General features: G+C 36.8%; 1 protein-coding gene across 3 annotated transcripts in view; it reads right to left on the reverse strand.

Moving 5' to 3' along the window:
- The window catches only part of ATG5 (autophagy related 5), a 129,793-nt gene that overhangs the window by 48,353 nt on the left and 62,398 nt on the right, over nt 1-19,042 (reverse strand). For all 3 annotated transcript variants that reach the window (XM_043592031.1, XM_043592033.1, XM_043592032.1), the window contains one exon: nt 5,325-5,419. In XM_043592031.1, the coding sequence (XP_043447966.1) occupies nt 5,325-5,419 (95 nt within the window). The remainder of the gene's footprint in view (nt 1-5,324; nt 5,420-19,042) is intronic.

The raw sequence follows: 19,042 nt of genomic DNA on the forward strand, positions 1-19,042 counted from the left end.
TCTGGACAAAAGCCAGCCTTTACAGAGTATCACCAGTTAGAAGACTTCGAGGTTTCTATCAATTTATTTAGTTGAGGTGGACTTTATGTGATAATTCTATCCTGAAAATTCTGTAAACCTCATCTTATACGTAAAATTATACTTTTTAAGTCTCACCTCGGTCTGATTTTGGCTCTTCCGTGTTTCATTTGTGTACCCCTGAGCAAGCGACTGAAAACCCCTGGGCTTCAGCTTCCTCATGTAAAATCAGATGATGATACCTACATCATATGGTGGTTCTGAGGCTTCAAAAGATGAAGTGAGTATGATTTAAGCATGCTCAGTGCCCCTTCCTTTTCACACCCCTTGCTACAGAGGAATTTTATTATTTTCTGCAAAGAAAAATATTTTAGTAAAAATGATGTCTTTCATTTATCTTAATAAACCTAGAGTTTCAGGTACTGCTTAAACTTATTACTAATTTAAGTTCTCAGTACAGAGATTTATATCTACTATGAAAGAAATGAAAGGTTCAGACTAATCAAAACACTGCATAAGTAAAAGCTACACTTAATGGAATATCCTACCCATATGAACTAATATCAGCTGTAAAGGAGTCTGCAACAGATACCTGTATTCCCCTTGAGACTGTTCAATTAGGAAAACAGGAAGCAGAACCCATCTTCCTTTGGTCAAGGCATGAATGAGGATTCAAACATATAAAGAAATGGGAAAAGTGAGGAATGGCAAAACTAAGAATGGGCAAAACTAAGACTCCTAAATTTTTATATTCACTTACATACCTTACTCCTAAAATTTTACTCAAATTCAAATAAGAACCCAGCTGGAAAGGGGTAAGACCAACAGGAAAGTCAGCTCCTCCTATCTGAGGAGAAACTGCCAACTTGTTGGCACAGGAAAGATCAGGCAGCAAGCTCTTTCCTAACAAAGTCCCCACCTGGCAGCCACATTTCGTCAAGCAAATTTCAAGAATTCTCTAGCTTCCCACTTTCAATCTAATTATAGAACTTTATAAAACCATTTTCTCTTTCACACACACATTCTCTCTTTCTCTTCCCTCCCCCTCGCATTCTCTCTAAATCCTTCTCTAAATCCTTCTGTGTTGTGACACCACAACAAAAGGTATGAATACATCTGACAATTTTTCCCAGAACATAACATACACACGGAAAGGCACACCTCCCGCTCTGTACATCTGCACCATTATTCTAACAGTAATAACCCCACAATAAATGATGATTATATAACATACTTTCCCTATCAGAGCGTCAAGTAGTCACAGCATAGAAACTACAGTAAAGTATACAAGCCAGAACCTACCTATCCAAGTAACTGCTAAAAGGTATAAATCTCAAAATAGTTTTTAAACTCCTCTTTTGAGAATGCCTTTAGAGTTTGTGGTATATTTTATTTAACTAAATGCCACAAGTAAGATAATTTGCTAGGGTCTGGGAATGCATTATGGTACGTTACTATGGAGCTCGTGGTACAACAGAATAGCCCGAAATCAACTACTAACGACAGATGGAATGATTTAATGAATGAACAAATACTCACAAATGCCTACTACATGCCAGGCACTTTTCTAAGACCCTGGACACACAGCATGAACAAAACAACTGCCCTGCCTTCATGAAAAAGATAAACCACTTAGAGAGTATAAATTTCATTTTTAGAAGTGATTAAAAGTCATACAGTACCATAAAGGACTTCAGTCAAAGCAATCCCATAAAGGAAAGGACTATGTTTGCTGTAAAAATGACAAATTTGCTCTGAAGTGAGGAGTTTAAAATGTTTTAAAAAATAAGAGTGTCACTGACAGAATTATATAAACCTGTAATATGGCTTCTTTGGAGAAAAACTTTAACCAGATATATAAATTCATTCAGTCATGCCCCTTTCATTTTATGGATGAGGAAACAAAGGCCCACCAAGGTCAGTGTCAGACCTCCCAGAATCCTGGAGGCCCTGCCTTCTAGTTCAGCGCTCTTTCTGGAAATACAACTTTATTTTTTAAAGAAAAGTACTTAGTTTAGCCTTTATGTCTCAAATCTTTTCGAACCTTCTGAGCTCAGTGAGGTTTACATGTAAGTCAAATTGTCAGACTATGAAACCGAAGCAGAAAGAGGCCAAGATAATTCTCTACTAAGTGAATAAAGCAAAACTGTGATCTTGATCTATTGTACACAGCTGTTTTAACCCTTCCAAAGCTTCTAGCTCTTTTCCGCTGTTATACATTTAAATCCAAAGAAAACAGCTAGCTATTTCAGTTTGGGATTATTTAACTTTTTGAAAAGTCTATTTTTCAGCTTTAAAATTATATGATCTTTGGTGCTTTTTAACACCCTATTAATTTAACACCTTAAATTAAGTAATTATAAAGCACTCACAGTATATGAAAGACTGTGCTAAATCCTAGTACACAGATTTTTTTAATCCAATCTTGCCTTCAAAGATAACACTAACATTTTGAGGGTAGTAGTGTATCCAGAATGCTAGCTAGATCAAGAACTATCTAACTTGGGCAAAGCACCTGACTCTGTCTTGGCATAGATAGAAAGGCAAGTTTCAGACTGTCAAGTCCCAGGAGGAAAGGAGTCAAGCCACCTGACCCAGTCCCATTTGTCCCCTCCCAAGCTTGGCCTTAAAGTGGGCTGCTGCTTAAAAACCACTTTTGAGGGGGGCCTGGCTGTCTCAGTCAGCAGAGCATATGACTCCTGATCTCAAGGTCGTGAGTTCAAACCCCACATTGGATGTAGGGCTTACTTAAACTTTTTTTTTAAATTTTTGAAATCCACTCAGAAAACTTAAGGATTACTCTGTTATTGTTTTTAAAATGTACTTTAACCACCAATATCCATGAAGAAGTAAAGCAGACTCCCTCTATGAGATTATGGACTACCTGAATCCTACTCACTAAAAGTATTATACTTAGAGTCCATAAAATCTGGCTCCATTTTGGCTTTTCTTTATGGAAGAGCTAAAGCACATCACTCCTAAATCTAGCTCTGCAGAAGTTTCTCTTATAGAATTCCTAGGTGGTCAGTACAGAGTCATCTAACGTGAGACATTTCTTCTCTCAACATAGCTAGGCTTCCTGCCATCTTTCTTTCTCACATCATTTTATGCAACTATAGGAACTCTTCTACTTGCCCACTGTCAAACAGAACAGTGTCCAAAACTGCTACCAGCCCTCTTTTCAGCAGGTGGCTTTATTCCTTGCAACACAGAAAAGACTGAGGCTTTCCCATGTGAGCGCAATAATTTTTCTCGTTCTTTCCCTTCGCAGTTCTCTGTAAACCTCTCCTCTGCCAGGTTAACCTTTACTGTGAATACCAATCCCCAAATGCTTTGCTCCACACTTACTTTCCTTCTTATTTGATAAAAACATTCTTCAACAAAATAACCTAAAAATCTTTTCAGTCCTAGCCTTCCCATTACTTTATCCAAGTCTTTATTATACTGTGGATGATCTGTGACTTATAATTCATTGTCTTCAGCAACTGCTGAATAACACTTTAGGAAGCAGCTTTATGAAAACTACTATATTTTTACTGTGGGGAAGTTATAAAAAAACATTGCCCTACTCCTTATAAATGAAGCCACATGAGAAATTTCTTCCCTATATAATGCCCAAGAAAGTTTAGCTTTCCCTAATGACCTAGTAAGTTTTCATTTTATGTATGATGGGGAAAAAAATGTTACCACATTTCTTTTCCCTTGTTTTGGATACAAGGACACTCAGGGTCAAATCTGCAGGTCAATTTTAATAAACTTAAGTATCTCACTCAGTCAAAGCTTATATAATCTCACGCTGAGTTTCTATTTTTTATTTTCAGTGATTTTGATTTTAAATTCTTTTCTACTTTGTGATTATAAATTCTTGTACATTCCCTCAGATTTTTTTTTTATGATGCATGGCTCTGACTTCAAATTCTTTTTTGTTTTGATTATATATTTGTATAAATTGCTTCGGATTCTTCGCAATTCTGGATTATGCATAAATAAATAAACTATGGTAATTCCAAACCCACTGCATAATATCTGTGCTTGACAAAGACTGGTGGAATTTAAAAAAAGAAAGCAGAGATGTGTGGCTAACTAGATCATCTGGTCTTATTCCAACAGGAATTTTTCCCATTTTATTTCTATTGTACATATTACAAATCCATGATCTAAAAATAGCCTATTTGCCATTATGTTAATGAAATCAATGAAAAGAAACCTTATTTAAATTATTTCATTCTTTGAGTGTAGTGGGCTTTTACTTGCTTTCAATTAGATAATTTGTTTTCCTCTTTAATATAGTTATGTGATTGATGGCTCTTTAAATATTTAAAAAATACTACAGAAGTAACTACGGGTAAAGACTGTGGGATACTGAAAATGGCTACCAAGGGGAAGTTATGACATAATCTCTCTGAGTTTGAATGGAAATCTTGCTAGATTAGAGTCCATGTCTATGATATTATCTTCCAATTCCTATTCCCAACGACTTCTTTGTGATAGTAGGTAACTCACTTTCTGGAATACCATTCACTCAACAAATATTCACAAAGTATTTGCTATATGTAAAGCACTTACAAGCTCTAAAGTACTCTACAGAAAAGGAGTTTCTTTACCTAAGAAATTGTGCTATAAGGAAAGCCTACTATCTATTTTGTTGTACAACACTAAATAAAGCCTCACTGTTAAAACAAATAGGTCGATTCTCTTTATTGGTGGTAGCTACATTTTATAAAATCACTGCAAACGCTAAATGAGCAAATATTTGAACCACTGTCCCTGGGGGAAATACAGGGTTGGGATACTGTGAGCCTCTGGTCACAACACGTTCTTCAACTGATCAACACATAACCTTGTTTGATGTGTGTTTCTGTTTAAAGATGACACTTTAGCACTGCTCTTGGGAGCAATTTTAAACAAATCACCAAAAAAAGCACAAAAGCATGAAAAACATCAACTGGGGAAAGAACAGAAATAAGAAGGTATGGCATTGCTGAAAATGTGCATGCTGGGCAAACCAAATTTTTTGAAATTCCACACATGTCCATGAGCGCACTGCTGAGTACTGACTCTGGTCACAGGTAAATTTTAGGAAGCAAGCAAATATTGCAAATAATGAGGGTCAACTGTATATGAACCAAATATTTCAGCATGGTTTCTGCTGTGATTGTCACCAAAAGATAAAGATCTGGGAAGATCGACTAATCAATACTCTTCAGTTACTATGCCAATTTAAAGAGTTTTGGATTACACCACTTCAAGAAGTAAGATGTCTGAGGCATTCACAAGCTGGTATCATTAAAAACACTACTTCCTACCTGATATATTCTAAAAGGGATATAACGAAATCCATTTTCTTCTGCAGGATATTCCATGAGTTTCCGGTTGATGGCCCAAAATTGATCAAATCTGTCTGTAATGATAAATTATTTATTATTAAAAATGAACATTATAACTTTAAAGCCTCACATAAAGAAATGAAAGTTATTAAAAATCCTTAGACATTTCTGAAAAAGTTTCATTTACATATTTTTTCTTAAACTTATCTTTCCATAACTAAACATAAGGCAAAATATAAAATTAATTTTGTCTACATTATTGCTTCCTCCTCCTAGATTTTTGCATAGACATTTTATCTCATAAAAGAAACCCTGAACAGGTTATGACTACTTGTGTTATCAAGGCAAAATAACATCACATAGGGATGAATGTCTAGATTCCCTTGGTCCTATTCCTACTGTCTAAACGGTTAAAGGACAACTTCAAGTGATCTAAATTTTAACCAGAACTTATTTAAAGAAACAAAGCCAAAACACCAAACACAATAAATATTAAACAGCAAAAAGACAAAAATACAGGAAAGGGTTTGAAAGAAATGTGGAACTGGTAGTTAAGAAATAACTGTCAACTGTAGCTTAATCTCAGAGTGATTAAATAATTCCTTTTTAAAATTTTCAGGCTCAATTAAAAAAAACCACTTTACTGAGATATAATTCACATACCATAAAATTCACCATTTTAAAGTGTACAACTCAGTGGCTTTTAGTGTATTCAGAGTTGAACAACCACTGTCAGTATCTAATTTCAGAACATTTTCATCCTACCAAAAAAAAAACCCCATACCCATTAATAGTTACCCCCTTTCCCTCTCTTCCTATCACCTAGATATCATTAATCTTTATTCCAGACATTTCATATAAATGGAATCATACAATATGTTGACTTTTGTATCTGTTTTTTTTTCTTAGCTTGTTTCCAAGGTTCAGTTATGCTATAGCATAAATGAAATTTCATTCATTTTTATGGCCAAATAGTACTTCATTGTATGGAGATCTATTTTTTGTTTCGTTTTGTTTACCCATTCATCAGTTCATGGACATTTGAGTTGTTTCCCTTTTTTTGGTTACTATGAATAATGCTACTATGCTATGAACATTCACGTACAAGCTTTTGTATTGGATGCGGATCTTCAATTTGCTTGGAAAACTGAGTTCTATGACATGCTGAGTTCTATGATAACTGTTTAACTGCTGTATGATAACAATATTTTCAGAAACTGCCAAACTGCTTTCCAAAGACGATGCATTTTACATTCTCACCAGCAATATATGAGCGTTCCAATTTGTCCATATCTATGTCTACACCTGTTATTGCCTGGCTTTTTTATTAGAGTCACACTGGTGGGTCTGAAGTGGTATCCCCGTATAGTTTTGACTTGTATTCTCTAATGACTATGTTGAGCATCTTTTGTTTACTGGCCATTTACATATTTATTTTGGAGAAATGCCTATCAAATCCTTTGTCCCCTAAGTGGGTTGTCTTTTTAGTGTTGAGTTGTAAGATTTTTTTTTTTTTAATGTATTCTGGATACAAGTCCCTTACTGATAAATCTACACAAATATTTTTTCCCCATTCTATGTGTTGTTTTTTAAGTAACTCCTATCGACTTACCCAGAATCCTACCTTAAAATTATTTTTTATACTCAGAAATTTATCTCAGAATCAGATCTCTGTAAAGCACATGAACAGTACAAGAATTTGGGATCATCTTGGTATTGAAGCACATTCTCTACTACTAGACTCATCTCAATCCAATTTACTGCCAATCTGTCAATACTGTTTAGGCCATCATACTTCCGTAAGAGAATAAAGCTTAGATGCTTCTCGTATCCCTGTCCTAGAGGACTGTGACAGTCTCTAGGCCTTCTCTACTCTTATCCTCAACTCCGACCTGGGAGTTCACACCTTATCAGAACAGGTATGATAGGTAACTCTGAATCCAGTTAGTCCAGCATAATTTCACAGATGACAACGGAGGCCCAGGTTATGAGTTTCATGAAGAACCAAGACCAGATGCTCAGTCTTCTGATTCAAAGCCCACAACCATTTCAACAGTTGCAACCACAAAACTGCATTAATGCTAAGAGTAGCTCCTTTAACCACAGTCCTTTCATATATGGATGAATTATTCTTTCAATGCTTTTTTAAAAACACCTTTCTATCATCAAGTATCCAGAAAGAATGTGATAGCTAAATGAAATGATTCTTCACGCAAACCTGAAATTTTATGCACAACCTCATCATCAAGTCTCTAGCACCTGGGAGAGTGCAGGCATAACATATGCTCTTGGGTCAAAGAATGAACAAGAGAATACTATACACATAGCCTTTTATTGAAAACATTTTGGGTTCCAATCCCAGGTACACAACCAAATAGCTAGGCGAATAGAAACAATCAATTGAAAATTGACTAATTCATTTATAGATGAAATAAAGAGGTTCACTTAGTTTCTGATACCTCCTCCAAAAACACAATTTTATAATTATTTGAGATGCCTTCTTTTATTGAAACAGAATTTGCTAAAAATCACAAGCAAAACTTTATGAGACAGAACTGGACTGTTTCTAACAGCGTTTTTTAAAGCAGTGGTTCTTAACCAGGAGAGATTTTTGCTGGAGAAATTTCTGGTTGTCACAACTGTTTACGTGTGATACTAGCATTTACTGAGTAGAGGCCAGGGATGCCGCCAAACACACCACAATGCACAGGACAGCCCCCCCCAACTGAGAATTATCTGACCCAAAATGTCAATAGGGCTAAGGGAAGGAAAGCAAACACAAACAGTAAAAAGTACAGACAGGTAATTTAGTAAAAAAGTTTTTACATACCTACATGGCAAAAAAAAGAAACTGGAAAAAATGAACATCATTGTGCCCATTATCAACTTAATGACTCTCTGCTTCAAACTCACCCTTTCGTGGATGTCCTGCCATAATGGACACAATTGAAGTATTTCCACTCTGACAGCCACATTAAGCTTTCTCAGTAGAGTCCTAAAAGGTCACTGCCAGAGAAAGAGGTTCCTGTTTGCATAGGCACACTGAAGACCTCCAGACCCCGTGAGCCCCTGGTTTCCTCTGGAGGCCCACATGGGTGGCCTACTTGCAGCTTCCCATAGAGCTGCCACTCTGTCTGCATGCCCAGTCCACTTGCTGCTAGTGGACTGTGCTCCAGGTTGTCCTGACTGCCCAGTGACTGCAGACTAGCTCCAGTATGGGCAAAAGAGTGAACTTCTCTACTAGTCCAGTGGACTGATCTACACCCTTTCCAACAAGTTCTAAATCCAGCCTTGGGGAAGAGGCTCTATGTAAGTGTCACTTTTCTCCCTTGGCCCTAGAGCACCATATGCAGTTTTCTTATATCTTACAGTCACTCTTTTATCAGAGTTTAATACTTCTTCATATGAAACTTACCCTGCTTAACCCTCTGTGTGGTTTCTATCTCCTGACTGGACTCAGTCTGATACAACTATGTTTAAAAGGAATAAAGACATAATGAAAGATCTGTATTAATAGTAGCTTTTAATCTTCTTATAAAACTGTTATGTTCTTACATAAAACAGGTATTTCCTCAACAATACTAAAAATATTCCAACCGAGAATAATCTTTTATAAGCCAAAGTTATTAACAAGAAAGATACAAATAGAAGGAATTAAAAGAAAATCAGTCCTGAGACTGAGTATATAACCAATCATCATTCACACTGAATTCTGTAATATCAGTATCTCTTCCAACCCCTAGTCAATAACTACAATAAAGCTGGAGTTAGGATGCATTGCTAACTTTCTACATAATAATGAATGAAGAACATATTGACCTGTTACCAAGCAACACTTTGAATATAACTATGCCATTAGTTATTATAATTAAGTCATAAAAGTTAATTATCAGTCATGAAAACAGTACCTACAAGTTAAAGAAGCATAATGGTCTTTATTTGTTTTTTAAACGGCCCTTATAGGTAAATATACATCAATTTCAAGAACTTTCAAATTAACTCAGTTCTAATTGTAAAAGAAAACCAACAACTGCATAGTTGAAAATTAAAACTAGCAGTCACTTAGCCTATTCAAAGAACGGGAGAAGGGAAGATAACATCCTTCTTGCCAGAGCTATTAGCAATATGGTAAGTCAGTTTCTGTTTTTTAAACTTAGCTTACTCATTTAGGAGGGCTACAAAATTAAGAATCACATAACTGAACGACTGTCTTACAGAAAGTGAATCTATTTTCTAAATAAAGACATTAAAAATAGAATTCCTCAAGATCCTGGTGGCCACCAACTTTTCTTTCTTTTTACTGAATTAAGCTTCTACATTGGTCTTAGGAATTTTTAAAAGTTCAGGAAAAACATTTTTTATTTTATTGTTTTTTTAATGTTTACTTATTTTTGAGAAACAGACCGCAAATGGGGAAGGGGCAGAAAGAGAGGGAGACACAGAATCTGAAACAGGCTCCAGGCTCTGAGCTGTCAGCACAGAGCCTGACACGGGCTCAAACCCACAAACCATGAGATCATGACCTGAGCCGAACTCAGGCTTAACCAACTGAGCAACCTACGTGTCCAAGAAAAAAAAACATTTTTTAAATTAAGTATCTCCCTAAGAACCTTAAAAAATAAAGTTTCGTATTCTTTGTTCCTCACGTGGGAAAAACTATAAGAAAAAGTGGCAGTTTTAAAGGTTGTATCTGTTCTTCCACTTGAGCTTTATGAGAGTTAAGAACTCAAGGCAAAATAAGTTTTAACATTCTAATGTCACAAATAATGTGTGTGTCTTAAAGCCCCCCCAGAGACGTGGAGGGCATCTAAGGGATTGCTATTCAGCCTCAATTCAGCATTATGGTATGGCTGGCTGGGACCCTCACACTATCGGCAACGAGTGAAATGGCCTCCACCTGCATACACTATCCACTTCCTAGTCTTTTAACATCTGTGATGTCAAAAAGAACAGACTTACAGCATCCCAAATAAGTGTCAGATCATCACAGCACATAAAACACAGACTTTAAGCTTTTTCTTGAAGAGAAAATCAAATAGTGGAAAATCACAGCTTTACGAAGTTATGCACTTATCGACAGTATAATTCAAATCAGTACTACAAATGGCCTTGTAATACATGTAGTGTTTTGACCAGAGGCTTTCAAAATATGTAACAGACAGTATATCCAAGTATAAACCTATTTGAATTAATTTCTTCATATGGAATATGGAAACACATTTGTAAAGCAAAACAAGAGTGGAAAAAATTAATAATTACTTGGTAGGTTGCCAAATACATGTGCATTAAATAGGTGACCAGTATCTTGACACTCATTTGTCTTCTAAGTCAAGTCAAATTAAAAGAATCCTGGGTTAACAGGTGTTTGGCTGAGCCATGGCAGGGAGCATCTCTCCACAGTAACACATCCACTGGTGCTTGGATGCTGCTCAACACAATTTCTGTGAACCCTTCTCTTTGAGGTTTAAAGGTCCTGAGCTAGATCTGGTGAGGAGGCCCTAACCAAAGCAAAGAAGCCTTGGAAGGCCTTCACGGTCCCTGAGAATCCATCATGAAGACAGACAACAGGACCAGATGGCTGGCGCTGCATGAAGGCTGAGAGGAGTGCTGGTCCTGGAGAAGGCTGATCCCTAATCCCACACTGAAACACCCATCTTGGCAGGAAGACTGTACCCTAGGGAATTTGTTGTTTGAGTGAATCAAAAGAGTAATAAAACCTGGATCTCAGGAAAATTTCAACCAGGACTATCAACTGTCTTAGAATAAACTGTGAGGAGACATGTTCTCTGCTCTACAACAGAAGTGCTACCGTCTAGGCAACTGACAACAAGGAGGGTAATCAATACATATATATTGACAGCATGATTTCTCTTCTCTGTATTCACTGCCACAACTTTTCATAAGCACTGTCATCTCTCACTGAACCACTGTGACCGCCTAATTGGACTCTGTCCTTCCACTTGTATCCCTGCTACATAGCATTCACAGTGGTCTTTTAAAACATAAAGCAAATCACATGGATAATTTTCCAACCATGTTTCCAAAGGGCCACAAGGAACAATGCTTTATGACATACTTTAACAATACGGTTTGTGAAGTACTAGAATCATTACTTAAAACTCCACTGAACCTCCTTATTGCCTGCAACAGGGGCAGACTGCTCCCTGCCCAAACTGCATGCGAGCAACCGTAACATCTTTCCCTCTCACCCCCTGGCAACACAGCTACTCCTGAAGTCTTCTGAGATCTCACTGCCCACCAATCTGTTTACTTACTCAGCTCCAAGTCATGAGATTTTTCTTTTCTGTCCCTAAAAAACACCAAGCATGTACCATCTCATAGCCTGGAATCCTTACCTTTCTAACCTTCACATATGAGCTGCTGCTTTCTCATCATTCAAGTCACAACAGAAGTACCACCGCCTAAGATCCCCTCAATTAGAACTAAAGCAATGTTCTATTTTCTATCTAAACACTTTTCACTATTTAAAACCACCCAATTTACATGTCTATTATTTCTTGTCTCTCTCCCCCAAATAAAATATAGGGTCCATGAGGGCAAGGCCTTTTGTCTTCAGCTCCAGAAAGTTCCTGGCACAAAGTAAATGCTCAATGTTTAAGTGACTAAATAACTATCTGACTGACTGATTTAGGGGAATGGGGAACAATAAAAAGAAGGAATCTCTAATGTAACATAGCATGGTGGGAAAAGCAGACACTTGAGCCACACTGCACGGGTTTGCCCCCTAGCTTGGTCATTTAATAGCTGCAGAAGTTTGAGCAAGATACGTTCAAACTTTGTTTTCTCATTTCCTGTGAATGGAACTGCCTGTAAAATGAAGGCATTAACCGTACATATTCATAAAGTCATCCCAAGACATAAATTAGTTAATACATGCAAAATACAACAGTATCCTGCACAAAGTAAGAACTACATTTAAGTGATCTCTTAGGCTGCTTCAGAGTCAACAAGAGAAGACACTGAGCTTCCAGATTCAGCAGCAAGGTGTGTGAAGTGTCAAACCCAGTATGGGAAAATGGTTCTGCCAAAACCCCATCATCACAAGACTGCCGGAGCACTCAGTCTGTCTCAGGGCCAGGAAGTTCACACCACTCACATCCAACTCTGTGTGAGTGCTGCCTCCTGGAGTTACGCAACTGAGTGGCCTTTCCTACCCAGGTGGGGGATTAAAAGCCATAATACAATCCAGCTGTAACACTTTATAATACCAAATTCTCCTCATGACCCCTTTTCCTTCCTCCAACCATTTCTGCTACCATGTAAGACCTATCTTCTCACTCTATGGAACAGTTTAGTCATCATTCACCTTCCGTCAATTTCAACTGCATTAATCTCCAGCCATATCATAAAATGTGGTGGGGACAGGAACAGTGGTCCGAGAACATCTAGGTAAACATCTAAGTCCTCAAGTCTTAGCAGGTCAGTCAGAGTTCTACCTCTACTATCTGTAAGATCTAATAACAATTCCTCCTCATCCCTCCTTCTCCTAACATGTCTTAAAATATTATGAGAGAGGGGATAAGCATGGTGGGGGGAAAATGAGGTTTCTCGTTAATCTGGGAGGATGAGAGGCTCAGATTTGTTATACTTTACAGCACAGATCTATAAACAGAGACAGAAAAAACTAGTTACTTTAAAAATGGCTTAAAATATAATGCTGGAAATTAAAGAAAACTAATCTTACTAGGACCTGGAAAAAGCAGACTGTAAATTTTAATTTCAACATCACAATAAACTATAACTGCAGGTTATAACATCTCTAATGTATTCCAACAGTCAATCCCAGTAATTGACTTTATTCTTAAGTAGACAGAATTCAGTAACTGTATTCTGGCCAATTAAGAAAAGTTTATTTCATATTTATTTTGAAATTGGGCCAATGATTACATAAAAGGGACTGAAAACTCAAAAATTTCATGATGCTAAAAAAAACTTATTCTATGTGCTCATGTTAAATATAAAAAAAAGAATGATCTTCAATTATAATTAAGTCTTCATTTAATCTAAAAGACAATCTTTAAAGTAGCTTGTTTGCCAGAGATTTACAGAGCTGTAGCACAGTGGTAAGCCAAGAGTAATTAACTAAATGTATCCCTGTGTATATCACCTGTAGATTTATAACCAATAATCTGATTTATTACCTTTCAAAGCTACTGTAAATTGAGAAAATGTTCTTCCTCTTAGGCTAAATTAAAACTTATCACTTTCCTAAAGTCAGAAGGCCAGAAACAAATACAGCAGGCTCATTTTCACTTCAGAGAACACACTAAAATCCTAAGACAAAATCAAAAATCTATTTTAATTTTTGAAAGACTGGCAGAGAAAAACATACATCCATTATGTTCACCATATCTGTGCAATGTTTACTACACAGGATATTGTCTTTATTCTAATGCAAATCCTTTGTGCTTTTGATGAGAAAAATTCCATTAATACTCACTGACAACGAAAGTTTTAAAAAGGGGGGGGTAGTGGGGGACACCATGTTCAATGCAACATTCCTCAGCTTCAGCTGCTCACTTCGATCACCTGAGTTTACAAAACTACAAATGTCAGGGACTCACTCCAGACCACTTATTTCAGATGCCCTGGCAACTGTAATTTTTGGAAGCTTTCAGATGATTCTAATATGAAGCCAGAGTTCATAACCCCCAGATGTAATGGAAAATACAATCATTTTAGAATTAGAGGTCTAGGTTCAAATCCTTGTCCCATCTCTTACTAGTTCCGTGAGCTCATTTCCTTCTTTTCAAAGTTGATAATGTTTACCTAATTCATGTGAAGAATTACTGAGATACTACATGTAAAAGTATCCAGACCTAGGACATCACAAGAGTTTAGTAAGTGTAATATAATTCCAGGTAAATTCTGTTCTACTTGAAAGCCATCTAACCTCTCCATGGTAACTACGTGAAAAATATCCCTTTACAAGAAGTTCCTAACTTGCAAATGGTTCATTCTATGAGTTTCCAGTTTAATTCTAGGCATGGAAGAGAAAAGAAAAGGTGACACAGTGCTCAAACAAGTTTTTACTCTGTAGCATCTGCACAGAGTTAAATCTATCAAACTATCTGCTCCTATCTATGTACTTCATTAAGTACTGAAAGCTGTAAAGAATTAAAAAAAATAAGTACACAATAGGTTCTGTCCTTCACTTAATATGTAGTTGGAGAAACCAAACTGACACATGTAAAATTATCACAACTTCTAACAGGTCTGATTTGTCCTTTATCTTGCACTGGCAGTGCTTAAGGGCCCAAGTCCTCTCCACCCCAACCCCATGTCTTTAAAAGGCAGATGACCACGTGACAGACACGTAAGTAGAAAGCATGCTGAAGGAAGGCTGGTAAAGAAGCAGTATTAAACAACACAACACACTGAAGTAAAGCTAGAGTGAAAAGTTGTGGGTTCTAATTATAGTAAGACCTCAGAGATGGGTTTTATTAGTAAAAACATACTTGCACAGAATTTAGCTAGGGTTTTAAAAACATTAAGAAAATATTAAAACCCTATATGGGTTTCATGTTGTCTGGTTTTCATAGCAACTTACTGAATAGTTAACCTCATTTTACACAGGAGGAAACTGAAGTTCAAAGCAAGTAAATTATTTACCTGACATCATCCAGCCAGTAGACTCTCAGGGATACAATACCATATCACAGAAAACTTTGAGTTACATTTCTATAAATAAGAACACTGCTTGCTTGGTAAAACTCCAAGTTGAATATATTCAATGACCTATAATTAACAGGAATCCAGGAAATTATTAACAAATGAAATGTTTATGTTATCGAAAACTCCAGAGTTCCGGACTTCAAAACTCATAGAAGTGTCAGGTATAATAGTTTAACAAATCTTGTCTCCTTTCACAGTTACAGATGACAATACTGAACACTTAGCAGCAGCTAGTGCAGAAATAAATACTATTTGCTTCAACATGTTCGTGAAGGCACAATTTTTTCAAAGAATAAGTAGATATGCACTGTGATAACCAAGGAAAATGTCACTCAATTAGGAACCACCTCCTAAAAGAAGACAAGGACAATGATGTCTGAAACTGGAAAATTCAATCATAGTTCAATTATTAGCTACTAGGATTATTCAGGTGGCATTTAATACAAAATTAATTATAACTCATTCATTGCCAAAACAAAGTTGATTCCTAACATTATATACATACCTTACAAAATAGGGTGCACCCAGTATTTTACACATTTTATTATGTCCTATAATGAGTTTAGTTTGGACTAAATACTATTATTTTAAATGTATTCAGTAGCTTTTAGTGACAAGTCATATATATAATGTACCCTACAAGGCAAAAAAGTTAATCAGGATTTCTAAGAATCCTAAGGGTAAAAATGAGAATAGTTACTAAATGTGAAATTATTCTAGCAGTGTTTCTAAACTTACTGATTTATAAATCAAATATTAAAAAAATTTTTTTTTTTTTAACATTTATTTATGAGACAGAGAGAGAGCATGAACAGGGGAGGGTCAGAGAAAGAGGGAGACACAGAATCTGAAACAGGCTCCAGGCTCTGAGCTGTCAGCACAGAGCCCAACGCGGGGCTCGAACCCACGGACCGCGAGATCATGACCTGAGCCGAAGTCGGACGCTTAACCGACTGAGCCACCCAGGCACCCCTATAAATCAAATATTTAAATGCCATATGGTATTCTTTTGAGTGTAGTAACACCTGAAAATAAATTATTATAAAAATATGGGTGAGAAAACTTCTAAGTTTAAAGTTTTTCCCCTTAACTCAATAAGGTTATGGAATTGTCTTCTTTCTCCTCCTACTTCTTAGAGATTAGAGAGCACTGACTGCTCTCTCATCCAACCTCTCCTTACATTTTGAGTGGACAAATATCAATACTTTTTATCTTGCAAAAAAAATATGTAAAAGATGTTTTCTCAGAGTTTTAAAATCCTACATACAAATAATTTCACCTTGGGGTGCTTGGGTGGCCCAGTCGGTTAAGGGTCCAACTCTTGATTTCAGCTCAAGTCATGATCTCATGGTTCGTGAGTTCAAGCCCCACATCAGGCTCTGCGCTGACAATGTGGAGCCTGCTTGGGAGTCTCTTTCTCTCTCATTCTCTCTCTCTCTCTGCCCCTCCTCTGCTTGCTCTGTCTTTCACAAAAATAAATGAACATTAAAAAAAATTTCTCACCTTAAAATAAATGAAAAAAAAAATGCTGGCTAACAGCACAATACTGTAGGGAAAAATCTGAGGTGTATGTTAACAAAACCAAGAAGCTAGTTTAAGAAAAAGAGCCACGTTTTTGTGGCTCTTTTTCTTGTTTAGCTTTCACTATGGCTTAAAGCTATTCAAAATGAAGTATTTTTGGTTAAATATTTTATGAAATCAACTCCAATTAAAAATACGGTTTGGGGTATTTTATTGATATCCTTCTAGTGGGAAAGAAATAAGCTATATGTCAAAAAAGCCCAGGTATCAAGGATAGCCTTAATTCTAAAGGGACCCTGTGGTAAGAAATGCTTATTATACAGAAAGATACTCTGAAGATAATAATCAGGACTTGAGGGAACACACTGTATCTTAGATGAAAAAATTTGTTTATTTTGCACTCACTTTTTAAATTAACTATTTCTATTCTAGTTTTGGGGTTAAAATCTTGCAACTCTCTGCATACAAATTAAAATACTGGCATGGTTTAATAATTGTAAATGTGATTTTCACATAAAAGAATTTCTGAATCTTTGACAGTTTCTACAGCAATCAAAGAGAAGAGACATGAATAATAAGAAATTAGCACTGCTGTACAGCTATAGTCACTTCTCTGGTTCAGACAAGAACATCTCTAATATACAGAATTCTGACATCCAGAAGTCATTACCACAGTCACTAACCAAAACTGGTCTGCACTGGCAGACACAAAGTAAACAGAAGGTCAGGGGAGTGGGGAGTGGAAGAGTGGGGGAGAAGGGGCTTGAAATTCTGAAATTTTCAATAAAGTTAATGTCTAGGTCTTTGTTAAAAAGTTAGGGGCGCCTGGGTGCTCAGTCAGTTGAGTGTCCGACTTCGGCTCAGGTCATGATCTCGCGGTTCGTGAGTTCGAGCCCCGCGTCGAGTCTGAGCTGACAGCTCAGAGACTGGAGTGTGCTTCAGATTCTGTGTCCCCCTCTCTCTCTGCCCCAACCCTGCTTGTACTCTGTCTCTTTCTATCTTTCAAAAATGAATAAACATAAAAAAAATTTTTTTTAAAGTGCATGAAAGAGGTATCTGGAAACAGGTAACACACTGGCCAGTAGCAATTACAAGTTGTTAAACTAAAATGTAAATCTGGCCATCCAGACCCTACAAAGATAATGAAGGAATGGGTCAGAGACTAGGTCAATTTAAATGAGAGGGAAGAGAGAGGAAAAAAGGGCTAAGATATGCAGAACTAGATCAAGTGCTGCACAGTGGAGAGGGGGATGAAAGGAGGCAAAAGAGGGAAAAGGAAAAATATAGAAGACACGTTATTTAAAAAAAAGTCAGCACTTCAGTCTTACTGAAATGACAGCATACTATTGATTCATTTGTCACTTAACAGCCAGTCACTACAGCAAAAATACAATGAGAGCCATCCAAAAACACGTAGGGCTAAGTTTACAATAAGAAGTTCACATGGTTAAATTTATAGATAAGAAGAGTTAACTGGTTAAAATAACTTTAATTCACTTATATGCCAAGTTCCTTTTGTTCCAAATATACCCTAAATGAGTCCCTGTAACAACTGAGTATAATAGTTCTCAAGGGTTGGCCTGGTGAAACAGATGAGAAACTTCATCAACGGGTTGGCCCAGGCTATGAACCTTCAAACATATCCTGCAAGGCTGCTCTGATGACAATGATAATTCATGTAAAGTACCCAGCACAGAAACTGGGTATTCCATAAGTGGTCACTGCTACTCTGAAGGAAAAGCAGTTGTATCCATCACTTCTCTCTAGAGCAGTGGTTCTCAAATGGGTCAACTTTGCCCCCAAGGGAATATTTTGCAATGTCTGGAGGTATTTTTTAATGTCATGATAGACAGTGGGGAGTACTGTGTTACTGGTATCTAGCGAGTGGGGAGAAAGACCAGGAATGCTGCCAAATGCTCACAATGCATAAGACAGCTCCCTCCCTGCTGCTGCCCCAACACCAAGAATTATCCACTCCAAACTATCTATAGTGCTAAGGCTGAGGAGTCCCACTCCAGTGCAGTGGTTCTCAAACTTCAGTGCATCACCATCATCTGGAGGGCTTGTGGATCCATAGACTGCTGGGACCTTTTGTTGGAACCCTAGAGTTTCTGATTCAGTTGGTCTAGGGTACGTTTCTAATTAGTTCCTAGGTAATGCTGATGCTTCGGACCCAAGTGTCTACACTTTGAGAAACAGTACTCTTAAGAAAAGTGATAAGGACAAAACAAAAAAATGTTAGGAAAGTAAGTACCTCTGGGGTTTTCTGTTCTCTTAAGTCATGAAATATCTTAAGTTTCGAAACAAAACATTCACTTAAAAACAAAATAAGTTGAACTATATATGCATATATTGTGTGTGTATAAATTTTTTCCAAGAGAAACCATGCTGTAAATTCAAATAGTAATGACAGGTCATGGCTCCAACAGTGAAAATCATTTATGAGACAGATGTTTGTTTGCATTTCCTCTACATGGTGG

This window comes from Prionailurus bengalensis, chromosome B2 (genome assembly GCF_016509475.1).
Source record: "Prionailurus bengalensis isolate Pbe53 chromosome B2, Fcat_Pben_1.1_paternal_pri, whole genome shotgun sequence".
NCBI classification, from domain to species: Eukaryota; Metazoa; Chordata; class Mammalia; order Carnivora; family Felidae; genus Prionailurus; species Prionailurus bengalensis.